General features: G+C 38.4%; 1 protein-coding gene across 8 annotated transcripts in view; it reads left to right on the forward strand.

The window, feature by feature from the left end:
- NRG3 (neuregulin 3) overlaps positions 1-19,227 on the forward strand; it is a 1,121,069-nt gene that overhangs the window by 1,090,642 nt on the left and 11,200 nt on the right. For 4 of the 8 annotated variants that reach the window (XM_055353266.2, XM_055353269.2, XM_055353268.2 and 1 more), the window contains exons 7-8: positions 10,941-11,068; positions 16,086-16,259. In XM_055353266.2, the coding sequence (XP_055209241.1) occupies positions 10,941-11,068; positions 16,086-16,259 (302 nt within the window). The remainder of the gene's footprint in view (positions 1-10,940; positions 11,069-16,085; positions 16,260-19,227) is intronic. The other 4 variants (XM_031015502.3, XM_004049688.4, XM_055353271.2 and 1 more) reach the window with 1 other exon arrangement.

The raw sequence follows: 19,227 nt of genomic DNA on the forward strand, positions 1-19,227 counted from the left end.
CAAAACAAACAAATAAACAAAAAAAAAACAAACAAAAAAGAATTTAGTGCCTAAGAGAGCCTTAAAAATTGGTGAAAAGGCACATATTTATGCAGTAATGTTTATTGAACTCTGGTAAAGCCCACACTTCTCTGTGTTGGGTACTGCAGGGATAGCTTAGAATACAAACAGAAGAAGTGGTTCCTGACCTCAGGATGCTCAAAGGTTAGTGGAGAGAAAAATGTACAAGCATATAATGTCTTTATTATATAGATACATTAAATCAAAGTACCATCAGAGAATGGAAAACGACTTCTGAATTTGACTAGGGGAATCTCAAGCCTACCTAAAGGAGGTCACATGTGAATTGAGTTGTTGGCCTAAAGGAAAACAAAGGAAACAAAAAACCTAGGCAAACTTAACATAAATAGAGCATTTATTTTGGCCAGTTTTGCGGACTGCAACCTGAGAGCATAGACTTAAGATACCCTAAATACATGCTCCCATCAGCAGCAGTTACAAGTGGGTTTTTATAGGAAATGAAGAGGCAGTTCCCAAATTGTTTATCAAGAATTTGCATTAGGCCGGGCGCGGTGGCTCACGCCTGTAATCCCAGCACTTTGGGAGGCCAAGGCGGGTGGATCACGAGGTCAGGAGATCGAGACAATCCTGGCTAACACGGTGAAACCCCGTCTCTACTAAAAATTCAAAATATTAGCCTGGCGCGGTGGCTGGTGCCTGTAGTCCCAGCTACTCGGGAGGCTGAGGCGGGAGAATTACGTGAACCCAGGAGGCGGAGCTTGCAGTGAGCCGAGATGGCTCCACTGCACTCCAGCCTGGGTGACAGAGCGAGAAGACGTCTCAAAAAAAAAAATAAAAAAGAATTTGCATTAAAATAGTATAAGCTATTGATTGGCTTATCCATGGTTCTTTTTATCACAAATTCCAAAAACTTGAAAATAAGTGATGAGGCAGTTAGGAACAAAATGTCTTTAAACAGTCACCCCTGGGTTTGGTGGGGGTAAGTGACTACAATCCCACACTCTGTCTCTCTGGGCCTGATAAATTTTGCATACCTCATATAGCTCACACTGCTCTGAGCTATTTTTGGTAGAGTTTTGAGAGTGAACTGAAAATCATGGAATTGTTTGCAGGGAGTAGGTCAGAAGAGGTAATTTTGTTGTAGCATTAATTAAAGTTAATTTTTAATAGTTCTAGCCTAAACGCTGATTTATTGCTTTAAATATCAAATTATAACTTATTGATTGAATATAGATTCATACATTCATTTATTTACTTAAATATAGACTAAAGAGCCTACTAAGTACCAGACAATACTTATTAAGGAACAGGCATGTGATGATGACAAAAAATGAGAAAGCCGCTTCTTTCAAGAAGTTTGCTGATTACTGCGAGTGATCAATATAAATCAAATAATCTCACAAATGTGGGCTCTCATCTGTGCCAAGGCCTACAGGAAATAGTGAACGGTGCTATCAGAGCTGATAGTAGGCAGGCTGGGGAGTTCATATCAGACCAAGAATAGCTCAGAGTTCTCTAAAAAGGTGCAGTTAACACATGAAGAATCCCCCTGGTGAAGTGGTAATTTGCTGGGGAGGAGGTGGGGTTTTGTGCTGTGCCTGGTGTCTGAGGAGGGTCTCTTTTCATATTATTTTGCTTTAAAGGAAATGTGTGAAGATTGCAATTCTTAAAGTTCTTGCTGCTCTGGTGTCCATGCAAAAATTCTCAACAGCGGTCGAGTTGTTTTTAATCACCTACATTAGAAATCCCAGTGAAATCACTCTTGAAAACATATTGTAACTATCAATTTCCCCATACTCGGGCTCATAAGTCAGAGTGGCAATAAAGAAAATTTTGTCACAGACATATTTGAACCAAGCAATGCAGAGAGAAAGACATTTAAAACTGCCTGAAAATATCCTCCTCCTGCTTTTATTGCCTAGGGTTCCAGACCAAGTGATTATCAGCTCTGTCAACATTGCTGTCCAAAACTGACCCTACTTTCATTTAACCTTCTGACTCCTGCTGTGTGCATGTGGCAGACCTGGAAACAATGCTGTTATTCTACTGCCAACATGCGCCTGCTTCATTTGACTGGCCTATTGATTTCGGTGCACCACCTACAATGTGCTAGGAGCAAAGCAGGTGGGCGGGCAAGAGGAGATACCTTCATTACCTGGGAGCATTTGCATTAGCCGGCACTTTCAGGGGGGCCAGTTGGATGAATGCTTCCCCAGGAAATAACAATATTAACCAGGACCTATAAAGGAGTTAACAACAACAACAAAAAACACTTGAGCTAATGCTGAGAGCACCATTGAATGAACTGGGGCATCTCCTTATTCACTGCTAACAGGATCTTTTGTATATTATACCAAATGAGCTCTTAACCATTTGCACACAATAAAGTCAGGATCTGTGTCAAGGAAATAACATAGAATCAACTGCCAGGCTTTGTAACATCGTAGTGGATGCTAATAGGGAGGTCCAGACAGGCAGCTAATCTGAGCACTTAAATTTCACTGAAGATATAATCTTAAGAATAAATTTGTCCAGACCTTAGCTTGTCTCAGAGATAGAACTGCATACATTTGGATGGAAACAAAATAAATATTTTTGGGCTGGGCACTGTGGTTCACACGTATAATCCCAGCACTTTGGAAGGCCAAGGCAGATGGACCACTTGAGGTCAAGAGTTTGAGACCAGCCTGCCCAACATGGTGAAACCTTGACCCTACTAAAAATCCAAAAATTAGCCGGGCGTGGTGGTGGGCGCCTGTAATCCCACCTACTCAGGAGGCTGACACATGAAAATTGCTTGAACCTAGGAGGCCGAGGTTGCAGTGAGCCGAGATCAAGACACTGCACTCCAGCCTGGGCAACAGAGTGAGACTCTGTCTCTCTCTCTTTATATATATATATTAGCACAGAGCATAAAATGTCCAAAAGCTATGATCATGGTCAGTCAGGCTAACTTTCCAGGAGGGTTGGTATAGGTGAACTGTTTTGCTGAGTGGAGTATGCACCTTGAGGGCCTACACCTGAGCTACTCAGGCAATTAAGGGAAGACTGAATTCTGCCTTTAGTCTCTGAATTCTTTTTATTTCGATGTGTACTTTTTTAATCATTTATGTTATTTTCTATTTTCTTAAGCAGATCTGATATTTTAGGATAGCTTTCAATTTACAGAAAAGTTGAGAGGATACCACAGCAAGTTTCTATACTCTGTATTCAGTTTCCCCTATTATTAACCTTGTATATTAGTAGGGCACAATTCTGAAATTAACAAACTAATAAGAATGCATTATTATCCATAAAATCCCACATGTTAGCATTCTCACAATTGCTATTGTTTATTCTGATTTTTTGAGTGTTTACCTGATTGCTGCCTGTGTTCTAATCCCAGGTACCGCATTACATCTAATATTCATGTCTCCTTAGGTTCCCCTTACCTGTGACAGTTTGTCGATTTTTTCTTTTTATGATGACCTTGACAGTTTTGATCAGTACTGGTAAAGAATTTTGTAGGATGCCCCTTTATTGGAATTTGATTCTTTTCTTATGATTACATGGGGGTTACTGGTTTTCTGTAGAAATTTTTAAAGTGCCATTTTTATTATGTCATATCAAGATACACACTACAATATGATTTATTATTATTGATGTTTACCTTATCATCTGTCTGAGGTAATATTTGCCAAGCTTCTCCACTGTAAAGTTACCCTTTTCTTCTCTCTCCTTTTGCATAGTATACTCTTTGGAAGGAAGTGACTATGCATAGCCCACTCTTAAGGAGTGGGGAGTTACGGTCTTCTTTCCTTATGGTTAAGTATCTACATAAGTTATTTGGGATTCTATCACAAAGGGGTTGTCTCTTCTCTCCCATTTACTTATTTATTCCATCATATATTTTTATCAGTATAAATAAACTCATGGATACTATTTTATACTTTGATTTGTAATCCAAGTAGTAAATACTATGTTACATTCTCATCAGTTTTTTCTGGCTTTGGCCATTGATAGGTCTTTCAGCTGGCTCATGTCATTTTAACATTATGTATCAATTCACTGTAAGTTTTCAGGGGTTTTTTTTGTTGTTGAGCACTACAAGACACTCCTTGCTTATGTTGTACATTTTCTGCCTTGGTTCTAGAATCAGCCATTTCTCCATGGAAATAGCTAGTTTCTTTCTTTGCAGAATTTCATTGGAGACTGAGATTTGGAAGCTAGGTGTGTATGTTATTGTTGCTACAGGGATGTCTTTGCTTGGCCTTCTCAACAGACAGATCAAAGATTTTATATATATATATATGTATATTTTTAAATAATAGATATATTAAATATGTCTACTTAAGACATATTTAAATAATACATATATTAAAAGATATATTTATATATTGAAGGTTGCATATAGACTAACATATATCTGTAAATTTTTCTATGTAAGCATCTGTATCTATATTCTGCTAAACATGTGTCTACATTGATGTCTACCCCCAACTCTAATCCATAACTACATCAATAATTCTACCCTCCTCCCGTTGCTTATTTATAAATTTCCACTCCAACAGTGAAAAACCTCCTTCCCACTGTCTATTATTCATTTACTTATTTTTCCAGTGACAGAATACACATAAAGCATTCTCACAATGGTTATACCATACCTTTGCACTGTTCAACTTTAATGGTTAGGTGGTGCATTTGGGCGGTAGTTTTGCCTTTAGTCTGCTGAACACTTGTGACCTTCAGAAGTGTTTCTTCACTTTTTTTTCCTCTCTTACGTGAGACGGAAAGGCTACAGGGAGCAGGAATTGGGGAAATGCCTTCTTTCTGGTGAGATAAGGCTCTGGTAAAATCTTTTTACTACAGGAGTAGGCAATTGTTATTGAGAATGCTCTGTGTGCATTTCAAAATAGTTACTTTTCCCCTTCCACTGGCAGAGACATTAGATGATTTTTTTGTTGCTGTTGGGGTTCTTTGCTGTCAGAACCTGGTGTGGTTCCTGGAGGTCAAACCCATGGAAGTATGGGCATTCTGCCTAAGACTACAGACCCCAACTCTTGTTCTAGTGCCCATACAGATTCCAGCAACTTGTCCAAATTACTTCTTAAACATTCCTACCAATTTATGGTTCCAGCAGATTCAGTTGCAGAAAAGCTGATCTTAGCCATTATTCTCTGTATTCACCTGTTTCTCCAGATTTAAGGTGGCAGTGTGCCCTTCAACCTCAATTATCCAATGAATACAAGAAGACATTTTCAGTTTGTTCATTTATTTTTCTTATTGCTAGGACAGGAATAGCGACTTCCAAACTCTTAGCTTGTCAAAACTGAAACCACAGAAGCTATCTGAATTCATGTTCAACAAAAATGTATGGAATATAATTTGGAAGTTGGTCAAATTATTAGACTCTTATCATACTTCCACAAGTTTCAAACAAACCTCTGGTTAGGAATACCGGCAATTTAAACTTGAATTTCAGGTACAAGTAGTCACTGAAACAAAATGCTGTGAGAGAAAGAAAAAAAGTTCTAAAATAATAAATTTTGGAAACACATTTATATTAATGGACCAAAATAATACAAATAAAAACAACTGTTTAATATCGCAATAATTCAAACATATGAAATAACAGATTTAGGAAATATCTATCATGAACACTATGAATAAACAGAACAGGTTAAGAGATTAATTCTGTTTATGAGTATTATCCGGAATTTTGGACAAGGCCCTCTATCTCTCAGATTCAAAGCAGAGACTATGAACTAATGGTACAAAAGATGAATTAGGCTTTTTGACAAGGAAGGAAGGGAGGAAGGGAGGCAGGGAGGGAGGGAGGGAGGGAATTACTGACTTTTAGTGATTTGGCAGTTTCTCTAAAAGATCTGCATGCTCCAGAAATAGTTGGCTGATATTGTCCCCTGGCAGCCGGTATTAGTCCATTTTCACACGCTGATAAAGACCTACCCAGGACTGGATGATTTATGAAGAAAAAGAGGTTTAACGGACTCACAGTTTCATATGGCTGGTGAGGCCTCATAATCATGGTGGAAGGTGAAGAGCACGTCTTACGTGGCAGCAGACACAAGAGAAGAGAGAGCCAAGTGAAAGGTTTTTCCTTATAAAACCATCAGATCTCATGAGACTTATTCACTACCATGAGAACAGTATGGAGGAAACTGCCGCCATGATTCAATTATCTCCCACCAGGTCCCTCCCACAACACGTGGGAGTTATGGGAGCTACAATTCAAGATGCGATTTGAGTGGAGACACAGCCAAACCATATCACAGTTCTCTGCAGTTGCTGAACATACTTGCTTTCTTCAGTTTGTCATGGATTTGCCCAGAGCATCTCACTTGTTTTTGTGGCTGGGCCTTCTAGGAACCTAAGTTTTTCTTGTAAACCAGTTTATTAGATAAAAAAAGATAACAAACCCTCATATGTCTTTTATAGAACCTGAAAGTCAGACAGATATTCAGGATATCATCACACTTTAATAAACATGTCCATTCATCTGACTTTTTCCATGGGTACTTTGCAATACACAATCAATAATGAAGCACACATAGAGGTATTTCCATTATGTATTGGATCTTTGTTATTTGAGGTTGTTGAAAACAATCACCTTTTCCAAATTATCGCTGTACCTTCTCTTTGTTCTCTGTCATTTTCCTCCATTTTGCAAAAAGACTGACCAGCCTTTATAGGTCCACTGTGAAAAATTCGGATTCTGGTTCAAGACATGGTCATTACTGCCACTATGTGGCTTATTTTGGAAGTTATTGAAAATAAAACATTTAATTGGAGCTTTTGAAGTTAAAACTGCAAAACCTTGATATGTTCCCTAGTCTCCATAGCTTATACTCATGGATATACATTTCCCAAGCATAACACCTAATTAGATAGTTAATAATTTATTTTAACTTAAAAATCTACCTCCTAAGTAATTGCATGAGAAACACACACATGCAAATGCACACAGAAAAATATATGTACATACAAAATCTGTATATATATAAACACCAGGCTAATTATGTGTATATAAACATAAATATATACACAATCTATTTATATCTATTAATTGCATTTTCCTTATTTACACAAATGGATTTATATGCATACATTTTCACGCCTTTTATTCTTTTCAATGGCTGTGTAGTATTCATTTATGGACATTTCTATTGTTTTCAGTTTTTTTCTCTTTTGTGTTTATTTCCGTCTCATTATGGACAATTGTGCTGCTGATGTACCCTGGAAATTATTATTTTGAACTTTTGCAATTATGGAAATTTGCATGATAGAAATTCTAAAAGTAATATTTTGGATCAAAGAGTATGTATATCTAAAATTTTGAAACATATTGTCAATTTGCTCTTCAAGTTAGCACCACGGCTACTTTTCCAGGGCCTTTTCCTTTATCAGATATTCTTGAAATTTAAATTTCTCTATTTATTTTAAAGGCAGAGTCTTGTTATGTTATCCAGCCTGGAGTGCAATAGCTAATCACATAGCACACTACAGTCCCTAACTCCTGGGCTCAAATGACCCTCCCACCTCCACTTCCCAAGTAGCTGGGACTACAGCTGTGCACCACTGCACTTAGCTTAATTTCCTATATTCTGATTACCACCTCTTTATAATGAGTGCAGTTGCACTCTTTGCCATATGTATGTTGCCTGTCTTTATTTTTCTGTGAAATTCTTGTTCACCTGTTGCCTTTCATTTTTTTCCAGTTGATTTCTGCCTTTATATCTTAAGAATAGTCTTTAACATATGAATAGCCTATGTTTCCCCAGGCTTTCACTTATATTTTGATTTACTAATAATCATTTTTGTTACTTAAGACATTTAAATTAGTAGTAAATCAAATTTTACATATTTTTTTCTTTATGGTCTCTAGGTGTTTTGTCCTGGTAACAAATGTCTTTCTCCCATAAGGTTAGGAATACATCTCCCATATAGTTTTATAAAGGTTTTTGAATGTATTTCCATTATCCAAACAGTTCATTCGTATCTTCTTGTGTTAGTCTGTTTGCCTTGTTATAAAGCAATGCTGAGGCTGGGTAATTTATAAAGAGGTTTATTTGGCTCACAGTTCTGTAGGCTGTACAAGAAGCATGGTGCCAGCACCTGCTTCTGGTGAGAATTTCAGGAGGCTTCTGCTCATGGCGGAAGGGAAAGGGGAGCAGGTGTCACATGGTGAGAGAGGAAAAAGAGAAAGGGGGAAGGGTGCCATGCTCTTTTAAATAACTAGTTCTTCCCTGAATTAATAGAATGAGAACTCACTCATTACTGCAGGGAGGATACAAACCATTCATGAAGAATCAACCCCCATGACCCAGACACCTCCCACCAGGCCTCATCTCCAAAATTGGGGATCAAATTTCAATAGGAGATTCAAAGGGGACAAATATCCAAACTATATCACTTCTCTTTATCAAAATCTAAAAATATAAATTGAACTAAAATTATACTTTACTGTTATCCATAGTTATGTTACTTGCCACAATTCATAGGTAATTAAGTTATGACAATGTTAATGGTTTATAATTTTCGTGACTAGTTGAGAAAGCCGTTCTTTTTTTTTTTTATTTTATTTTTTTGATACAGAGTTTTACTCTGTTACCCAGGCTGGAGTACAGTGGCACCATCTCGGCTCACTGCAACCTCAATCTCCCGGGTTCAAGCTATTCTCCTGCCTCAGCCTCCTGAGTAGCTGGGATTACAGGTGCATGCCACCATGCCCAGCTAATTTTTGTACTTTTAGTAGAGACAGGGTTTCACCATGTTGGCCAGGCTGGTCTCAAACTTCTGACCTCAGGTGATCTGCCCGCCTCAGCTTCCCAAAATTCTGGGATTACAGGTGTGAGCCACCGTACCTGGCCTGAGAAAGCCTTTCATAGTGAAGCTTTGTTGTTAGGTAGATAAAAATTTATGAATATTTATCACTTGGTAGATTGCTCATTCTATGAATATGAAATATCCATCTTTCTTCCTTTTAAAATGCATTTTATACATAATTTTATTTTATTGGAAATTATTACTGTTAAAAGCTTTTTCCCCTGTATGTTGCAGGGTATATCTTTACCAATTCTGTCGACTTTTTTCTCTGTTGTTTTTAAATTAGCTCTTTCAGAACATAGAAGACCAGATATTCAATGTGTGAATCTGTCTTTTAATAGTTAAATCTAACCATCCACAGTTTTTATCATCACTGATAGTTTCACACTTATTCCTGTCATATTTATTTCCAATTTACCATGCTCTCTTGTTACAACCCCCCTTATTAATTTTTGTTGAATTAATATTATTTTAGTTTTTTCATGTATTGTATATTATACAATTCTTATATTCTAGTGCTGTCTAGTTTCTAATACTTAAATATATATATTTTGTTCATCAGTGTCTAAAATTAATCAGCATGCATATATTACATTGTATTTATTCTCAACAATCCCAGCTAGGATTTTTTGTTTTTAAATGTTCATTCTTCTCTCTTTTTATATTCTTTTGCTTATCAATATCTTCCAGCCATGTTGAAATTCTTTGGACTTTACTTTGAAGCATTAATTTTAAAGCCGACATTTTAAGAAAGAGCTTACAATAAAATATCTCCCACTCCTTCCTCCTGGATTCATTTTTCTTCGGTTAGAACTATTTCTTTCTCCATTTCTTACTTCATAAGTCATCTTTAGAATCTATGTAAATATAAGACTACAAGCAGCCACTACCAATTGATTAGAAATGGGACTTAGGGTGGAATTTATCTTTAGTTTTTTATAGTTCAGAGATAACGTTTCTAAAAGGCTAGGAAACATCTTAGAGTATCATCTTAATTATTGTATCTACCTTCTTTTTACCTGGATCAAGTGCATTAAGTATTGTCTGTGAATTTTTTCAACAACCCTATAAGAGAGATTTTATTATCTCACCATATAGATGTGAGATTCAAAAAGGTTGATTAACTTGATTTTTTTCAACAGTGCTTCTAATACTGGCTTCTTTGCTTTTGAAATGAGAAAAAAAAAGGTATACTGAGTTTTAGAGTTTTACAGTTACTCAGGATAACACTTAAAATCTGTAGCTTGACACATTGGGTACTGAATATCCAGATTCAAAACTCTCTTTTATTTTGATTAGCATCCTTAAACTTCTATTTCTAAAGAAAGTCTTCACCTGGAGTTTCTAGAAGAGAACTCTTCTACCCTTTGCCACCTGTTCCAGCGCCCAGTGTGCAGGGAGTGTTAAAGTTGACAACTTATTGGCTCTTGAGATGCCATGTGATATTTCTTTTGGGGTAAAATTTTTCTGAAGTTGTCATCTACATAAGCCTTCTTTAGGCTTCTATATCTTATAACTTATTATAGTCAAAGGAGAAACGAAGAGTTCTGAACTATAAGGAGTGAAATGCTCACAAATTTCTCTTGTTAAACATGGTAACTACCTGGTAACAAGCTGAAAGAGAAAAACAGTGGAATGTGGTGGCCAGATATTCTGAACCAATGTCTTTCATCATTCTCAGAATGTTATGAAATTTAATAAGTGTTTATTCAATCCTTATTGTTAGTAACCCAGCTAGTAATTCAATTTTTTTGGTAAGATGTACATCAACTAAAACATACTTGTAAGTGCCTTTTGGCTGTCAGTCACAGTGTGCCGTGGGTGTACATTAATTAAAATGAGATAGCAGGCTTGGGATGCTGACATGAAGAACCTTCCTCAATGGATCCTGTCTAGGCACAGAGATGGTTGGGGCAGGGGAGGTGAATACTCAATGTATTGGAAACAGGACACAAATTATGTCTTATCTCCTGCTCCTCTAGTCAGGTGACCAGGAGGAACTGGCATTCCAGTAACTTCTCAATGCCTAGCTCTGGTGTTATAGGCCCTCCATAATGTATCCTTCATCTCAACTCTGTACGTGTGATTTCCCACAGTATTCAAAGGTGGAAAGGCATCCTGTGACTGCACTGGAGAAAATGATGGAGTCAAGTTTTGTCGGCCCCCAGTCATTCCCTGAGGTCCCTTCTCCTGACAGAGGAAGCCAGTCTGTCAAACACCACAGGTACAAGTAGCTCATCATAGTGGGAGTGGGCACCTTCACACTGTGTGTATGCTGGGTGGCACGTGCCAAGGACTGGCAGCATGACTTAGGAGAGACAACTGTTCTTGCTTCTCCTGTAGTTCTCTGTGGAGTAGATGCTCAAACACCTCACATCAGGTAAACCAAAGATACCAGTTTCCACAGCAGACGGCATTGCCCCTGTAAGAAACCTGATAGAACTATAGATAACACCCATCAAAGCTACAGACCAGTAAAAAAAAAAAAATGCATTCTGAAAAACTATTTTAAAAAATATGTTATCTAGCCTGCCTTTTCTAGATTACACAGTTAATGAGTAATTCTTCCCTATGCAGCCTAATGTGACAGACTTCAGGTTTTCCAGTATGGTTCTTACAAAATAAAATTTTCCACGGGGAAGAAGCCTGGTGAATCTTCTTCTTGGGTCTATAAAATCTTCTGTTTTAAATGAGGTGGCAGTTTCTTGCAAGCTTCCCAGAAATTGGCTGCTTTGGAGAAAAAGCCAAAAACATAGTTATTTGACACATTTCATAGCATTCTAAAGCTTAACTTGTCCTTCAGCATCTTCTAGTCCACACTTTTCTGTTATCAGGATTCTGAAACTCCAAATATTAAAGGTATTTGTTCTAAACCAAATGATGAAGTTTATGACTAATGCTAGATTGTGTTCAGATATACATCCTCAATCTTTATGGAAGTTGTCCAAAGACTTAAGCTTCCTTTTCTTAGTGAAATGTACAATATTTTACAATTTGAAAAAATTATGAAAAATTAAACATTTTAACAATGAAAAAGTAAATAACAGTTGTTCCCAGCAATGAAAGTTGAATGTTGTTGCCCCTTTGTTTTCACATGCTGGGCAATAGTTTGCACAACACCAAGCTGGAAACATACATGATAGAAGAAAACTACTTTCTCCTTCACCTTTTAATGAGTTACATGAAGAGGATTTTATTGTTTCTGGCCACACTTACTTTGAGATTTTTAGCCACTCTTGACACTAATCCTCAGCACTTGATGGTAATTTTTATTCTCATTCTACATGAGTAGAGACTAGAACACTGAGAGTTTGCCATTTAAAAGAATATGGTATGAATCTATGTTCAATTCAGGATTGAAATATGTTTGGCTCTTGGATAATTGCTTTAGCTATTCTTACTGCAAGTTTTGATTTATATCAATGTTGCATTTACAGAATATTTTCCTGTGAAAAGAGCATTTCATTTCACTGGACCTAATGGAAGTTGTCTTAATTAGGGAAATAAGTCCAATATTACCAGTCTTTTAGAAGACAGATATTTTCTCCCAAATGGTATTTTCTCCTCCTGATTATGACATGTTAAAGTAGTGTTCCACCTAGTCAAGTAATTCAGTATAATATCATTCTAGTATTATATGAACTGCATTCTGTCATAAATGTTTTAAAATTGATATATATGTTTTAAAACATCAGCTCTTAATATGTTTGAGCTGCAATATTCCTATCCCCAGTTCTCGTGTGCTTTTATGCTCCCTCCTAAACTTGGCTTCTCCTATGGTGTCTAGGAGTCACTCACAGATTAAATAAGGACATCTTTAAGAGACCTTCCTTTTTGTTTGGATCAATGACATTGCAGTATCTGTTGGCATACACTGTGTCCTGATAGATGGGCAAGGGTTGACTTACAAAATGCTTTTAGAACTTTGTAAATTATAGTTTAATATATCATAGCTTTTGTTTTGTAAAACATGCAATAGACTTGAACGTTTTCATGATTGATAACCCAGGCACTGATATATATATCCTGCAAACTGCACCATAACTTCCTGAATGCCACTGAGTTAGAAAGCCTGAATAGCTGATTGATCAATAGGCATAAAACTCTTTTTAAGACAGGTCACTAGTTCATACTGATATACTTTGTTGTTATGACAGTTTAGCGAACTATGAATAATTAATTTCTTTTGTGCACTGCAAATATGACTCATTTGGATAACTCATATATGAAACAGAGCTATTAATTCAAAGCCATTATTTCTAATGTTTAGTTCAAAAAAATCCCATCTGTTTAGAAAATAAATCTATTACGGCATGTCATATTTATGGCATTATATTTTGGCAATATAAGTCACTTATCTTTTTTTATTATTTTATTTTTTTGGAGATAGAGTCTCACTCTGTCGCCCAGGCTGGAGTGCAGTGGTGTGATCTTGGCTCACTGCAACCTCCAGCTCCTGAGTTCAAGGGATTCTCTTGCCTCAGCTGTCTGAGTAGCTGGGACTACAGGCGCATGCTACCATGCCGGGCTAATTTTTGTATTTTTGGTAGAGACGGGGTTTCACCATGTTGGCCAGGCTGGTCTTGAAGTCCTGACCTCAGGTGATCCGCCCGCCTCAGCCTCCGAAAGTGCTGGGATTACAGGTGTGAGCCACTGTGCCCCGCCATGTCACTTACAGAAAGCATGTATGTAGGTTTTTTGCATTGAAATAATTCCAGGGTTTTCAGTGACAGAGAGGACCCTTTGAATTGCCAGCTGTGGCAGGGGAGATAGAGGAACTCATCGTGCTGAGCACCTACTGTGTGCCAGGCTCCATGCCCCATGCTTTGCATACTTCCTCTCTTTAAACCTCCACATCCCATAGCGAACCTAGGAAAATTCTTAAGTAGAATGCTGATATCTTCCTTTTGTCACTCCCTTCTCACTCTGGCAGCTAGTTTCTACCTTTTTTGTTTTCTGCCTTGCCCTGTACACCAAGAGGGCTGCAGGCTCTTATGTCCTCTGGTTTCTGTGGGTTCAGTGTAAGGCACAGGCATGAGATAGATGTCAGGGAAGACAGTGAGGTCATGGCACTTGTGTCCCCTTCCTCCCTGCTTCCTCCCTTATATCCCTTTTCTGGGGCCATGAAGCCTGCAGTGCAGCCCCCTCCTTACAACTCACTTTCTCTCTGCATTCTGGGAACTGCTCCCTCTCCTTGTCCCTTAAGTCAGAGGGATAATAACAGCTTCCCATAGTAGTCCTGGGGCACAGCAGTCTCATTTATTGCTTTTTTTCCCCTCGAACACTTGTCACACTTTTGTATATAGCAAAATCTCTAACAATGAACCAGGTTAAAGTGCCATCTGTGTCTCTCCAGGACTCTGACTGGTACAAGTACCTCCATCAGCATCATGCTTCTAGTAACTAGTTACCTGCAGACCCGAGACTTATACTCAGTTGCAGCCAACTCTAGCATCCAAGGCTTCAGGCCCCGCAGACCCCATCATTGCCATTGGATGGTAGATAAAAGTAGGAAGGCAAGGAAGCAAATTAGCTGTTAGAGAGCTTCTCCAACTTGTGGGCTTAGTGAGCTATCTATACATCCCTTGTTAGGCATTTGGGGACACACCATATAAAGAATGAAGGTATAGAGGCTAGGCACAGTGGCTCAAACCTGTAATCCCAGCACTTTGGGAGGCCTAGGTGGGTGGATCACCTGAGGTCAGGAGTTTGAGACCAGCCTGGCCAACATGGTGAAACCTCATCTCTACTAAAAATACAAAAATTAGCCTGCCATGGTGGGGGGCACCTATAGTCCCAGCTACTTGGGAGGCTGGGGCAGGAGAATCACTTGAACCCGGGAGGTAGAGGTTGCAGTAAGCCAAGATCGTGCCACTGCACTTCAGCCTGGGTGACTCTGTCTCAGAAAAAAAAAAAAAAAAAGGAATGAAGGTATAACAATGAATGTTGCCAGATATGATCTCCTGCTTGCACACGTTTAGGAAGTTAATGTTGGCTTGAGGAATATAAAGTTTGATCAGTCACCGTGCCACAACCAAGAAAGTGGCTACTAACACTCAAATATCAGATTTTCAAACTCTAACCTGAAATAATATTTGCAAAGTCCTGTTTTGTATTGACTAAGTAGAATTAACAGTAATATTGATGGAAGAAAAGTGACATAACCCCAAATAATATAGTAATATGGGTAAAATGTCTTTGAGAGACTGGTTTCTTTAGAACCTTGATAAATTTATTGAAATTTTGAGAATGTTTTCATCTTTCTTTCTATGGTTGTATTGATATTTACAGAGTTAAATGAGAATGCAGCACAAAATTCTCAGTTCCTTTATTATTTGAGCACTGCAGAACCAGTGTGACCGCATAAACTAGCATCTCGTGGAATGTCTACACATGAGCAAAGTTCTCACCAGTCTACAGTAGGGTCAATTCAGTGGGGTGGATATGGGAATGGATATGGAACAGGTAATGAGTCTCATCAGCAATGGATTTTTATAGAGTCTAGTTCTTTTCTGTACATAATCTATGTAGGAATTCTCAGTTTGTTAAGGCCTGTGATATAACCCACTTACATGTTTTGCTCATTGATGGCATCTATAAACATATAGTTATTTAGGCATTTGGATGTATGAGTCAAATAAAATATATAATCAGATGTTTATTAAAAGCAAACTCAGAAGAAAAATAATTTAGTTTGTCAAGATTGATTAAAATCTGAGGTAGTGAACAGGGAATTTAACACATGTGTTAATGAGAAAATGCCAATTAAAAGTTGTTAATTTTATCGCTAATAAGTGAATTTTTTTTTCCCCATAAATCCCTTCTGGGCTTACTGTGTTCAGTTTTTGTCAGTGTCTCATAAGAAGGCTATTTTTATTTCTATTAGAGAGACAGCTATGATGGCTTGGATAATCAGGATGGGAATGAGGAGCTTGAGAATTCCTTAAGTTCACCTCTTACCTTGGCTGGAAAGTTGCAATGATTTTCATCAGTCATGCTCTAACCTAGAAAGCCAGAAATCCAGGAACTTCCCTTTTTCTCAGTGTCTCCAAAGGTAAAATGGATTGGGCTATTCCTGATCTCATTCTACCACAAATACTTCATTCAGGGATGGCCCCTGGCCTAGAACTTTGAGAATTTGGGGTGCAGATTCAGTGTTTGCAAAGCTTGAGCAGCCACCTGTGAGGTTATTGCTATGATGTCTTTTGTTTGTTTGTTTGTCTGTTTTCATTCCACCCCAGCAGGAGTCTATCCTCTTGCTGCAGCCCAGGGCAAAGAAGTGGCATGCTCCATAGGAATGCCTTCAGAAGGACACCCCCGTCACCCCGAAGTAGGCTAGGTGGAATTGTGGGACCAGCATATCAGCAACTCGAAGAATCAAGGATCCCAGACCAGGATACGATACCTTGCCAAGGGTAGGTCTTAAAACAGCAGTGGAATTTAGGAAGGATGTCTTTAATGCCATAGCTTTAAGTTAAGTTTTAAGTTCCTTGGGGTTTTATTCGTTGATTTATTCATTAACTGGCTATATATGCTTACTGCCATCTTTGTTCTACAAAAAGTGAACCAACTTTGAAGTATAGTTGTGGTGGAAATGGGTATAAGGGAAACATTAGATTAGAAAGAAATATAACTAGGAAGAAAGTAAGTGTAGCTCTCTAGGCAATATGTTATTAGATCATTTGCTAATACAACTGGAAATTTGTCTTTGATTTAAAAAATCAAAGGAGGATTAAAGTGTTCCTTCATCTGCAGATTAGAAAAAGGACCGAATTCTCTGATAAGTATTGTGAACAATACGCTAAACAATAACTCATGGCATACGTACAGTATCTGCTTCCCCTGAGCTTGAATGTAGAATTTGGGTCAATGTTGAGAGTGTAAAGTCAAAGTACAACTTACTGAACTCATATATGCAAGTTAGGGGTAGACGGGTGGGCTTTGGACGCCATTGCTGCTGCTCTTTACAGTGCAAAAGGTGTCCCTTCCTCTGGTGGACACAGATCCATAGAGGCCTCAAAGCATGGTGAGCTGAGTACAGGATGAATGTTAACCATTATCCACGTAGTTGGCATAAACTGCCCAACTAAACATGCGATCCTTGCTTAAACTGACTGGAATTCAAATCCCATCTCTGCTCCTTACTACTAGTGTGACTTTGACAATATTTTATGATGTGGTCTTAGATGCTCTTATCTATAAATTGAGAAAAATAGACCAGACGCACTGGCTCACACCCATAGTCCCAGCACTTTGGGAGGCTGAGGCATGCAGATTACTTGAGCTCAGGAGTTTGAGACCAGCCTGGGCAACATGGCAAAACCCCATCTCTAACAAAAGTACAAAAAATTAGCTGGGCATGGTAGTGTGTGCCTGTGGTCCCAGCTGCTTGGGAGGCTGAGGTGGCAGGATCCTTTGAGCCTCAGAGGTGGAGGCTATACTGAGTGCAGATGGTGCTACTGGACTCCAACCTGGGTGACAGAGTGAGACCCCATCTCAAAAAAGAAAAAACAATACGAATAATTGAGTAAAATAATATCAACCCCCTGAAGATTGTTGGGCAGATTTTTAAAAATTATGTGTGTAAAGAGTTTGTAGTAGACACACAGTAAGCAGAGAAGTGGTACTGGTATTTATTGTCACAGTAATTGTTATAATTTTTTCAGCAATTTCAAGTGCAATGCAATCAGGGTTTACTCTAGAAATTTCAGAAATCACTTCCCTCACTCAAGCCAGGTTCTTGTGGTTCTGTTTTTATCTCTCTGAACGAGCCAAGCCAGGTTTCTATGCTGCTTTGGCCTGGATGATTTTTCCAGCCTGTCTCTATCAGGCTAAAGATCAAAACAGGGGTTAGGTCTAGCACAGAGTCTCACATTTCTCTTTTCATATGGGCATGGGATATTTGGAGCAGTGTCCTGTCTAACAAAGCTCAGCAACAGATTTCTTAAGGAAAACTGGAAGATAGGAAATAAATGGCCGGTGGCTAGGTTTTATAATTTTGAAGCAATTCCAAATGGACTGTAAAAGGCATTTGGTACAGATTTAGGGTGACAGTTGCAAAGTAAACATAACAGCCAAGGGGTTCAAAATGTATAATGCGAGTCAAGAAGCAGTTTGCATTTCTCTTGGTCTTATCTGTGGAAAAGCAGGCTTGCATTTAACCCATAATTATAATTGATCATGTTTCATAGTGCCTTTTCCATATAAATAACTAACGATGCCTCTTATTAATGAATATGACTATATACATATACATAAACTCCCTGGGATGAATGTTACAAGAACAAGTGAGGGAAAATAAACTTCAGAGATTTTGTGAGTGGACAAAAAACCCAGCTCATGCTGGCCTTTTTTTTTCTATTGGGCACTGTTATGACCATCTTTCCATATGTTCGATTAGTAAGGGTGCTTGGAGCCTATGCCAGGCTCAAGCTTGAACAATGCACATATCATCAGGGGCTCAGAGATCTCATTACATGTTCAGGCAATGCTTTGCTTTTTTAACCTCCTGGGAGACTCACTTATTTTCTGCGTGGTGGTGGTTTTGTTTTGGTTCAGTCACTATTGGGTTGGAATATTCTCTCCAGTTGCCTGGCCACAGGTATTTTCCCATGTGTGATATCCACCAGATGTTGATAAATGGTGACTCTAAGTATAAGTCACTGTATATCCAGCACAATGAATCTCAGGGAGCAATCTCATTCTCAGTTCTTAAAAACAGCCATTTTCCACTCCCTGGGGACTGACTGTCTCTCTGGACTGGAAATGGGATTGGTAATAGAATTTCACAGCTAAAGGCCGTCTTTAAATCTGGCCCCAGCCTGGAGGAGGGGGAAATGAATTTGCAAGAGCCATCAGCCATCTGCTCCTTGTTTACCAAGCAAGTGGGCGCTGTCTATGACAGTTAGGCTTCCAAAGTATGTGGCTTCTTTCCTTGGCAAGAACTTCAGCCCAGCTTGAACCTAACATCGATCTTATTGTAGCCTGGGGAAGGAGTGAGGTGGAGAGGAGATTCTTGAGGAAACTTTGTCATGACTGGATCCCTGGTCAATGACAGCCATGGTAATGGCTCACAGAATTTGAACTGTATCATGTCAGGAAAATCAAGCTAATGTATTCATGTGCCAGACAAAAAGAGATGGAATCACAAAAGTTAGATTCACACCTTAAAAGCAGATAAAATTCAAAATGTACTGAATACCTACCACACCTAGCTAGCAACTTTATATACTTCTCTTCAGTTATTCTTTAGAAATATTATTGATAAGCACATTAAGGATATCAGAGTTTAAATGGCGAGCCCAGCGTGACATACACAGTCCTGTGTAAAAGAGCTGCGATTGAATACTGGCTTTTCTGACTAAATAAACCACTAAATCAACA

This window comes from Gorilla gorilla, chromosome 8 (genome assembly GCF_029281585.2).
Source record: "Gorilla gorilla gorilla isolate KB3781 chromosome 8, NHGRI_mGorGor1-v2.1_pri, whole genome shotgun sequence".
NCBI lineage: Eukaryota > Metazoa > Chordata > Mammalia > Primates > Hominidae > Gorilla > Gorilla gorilla.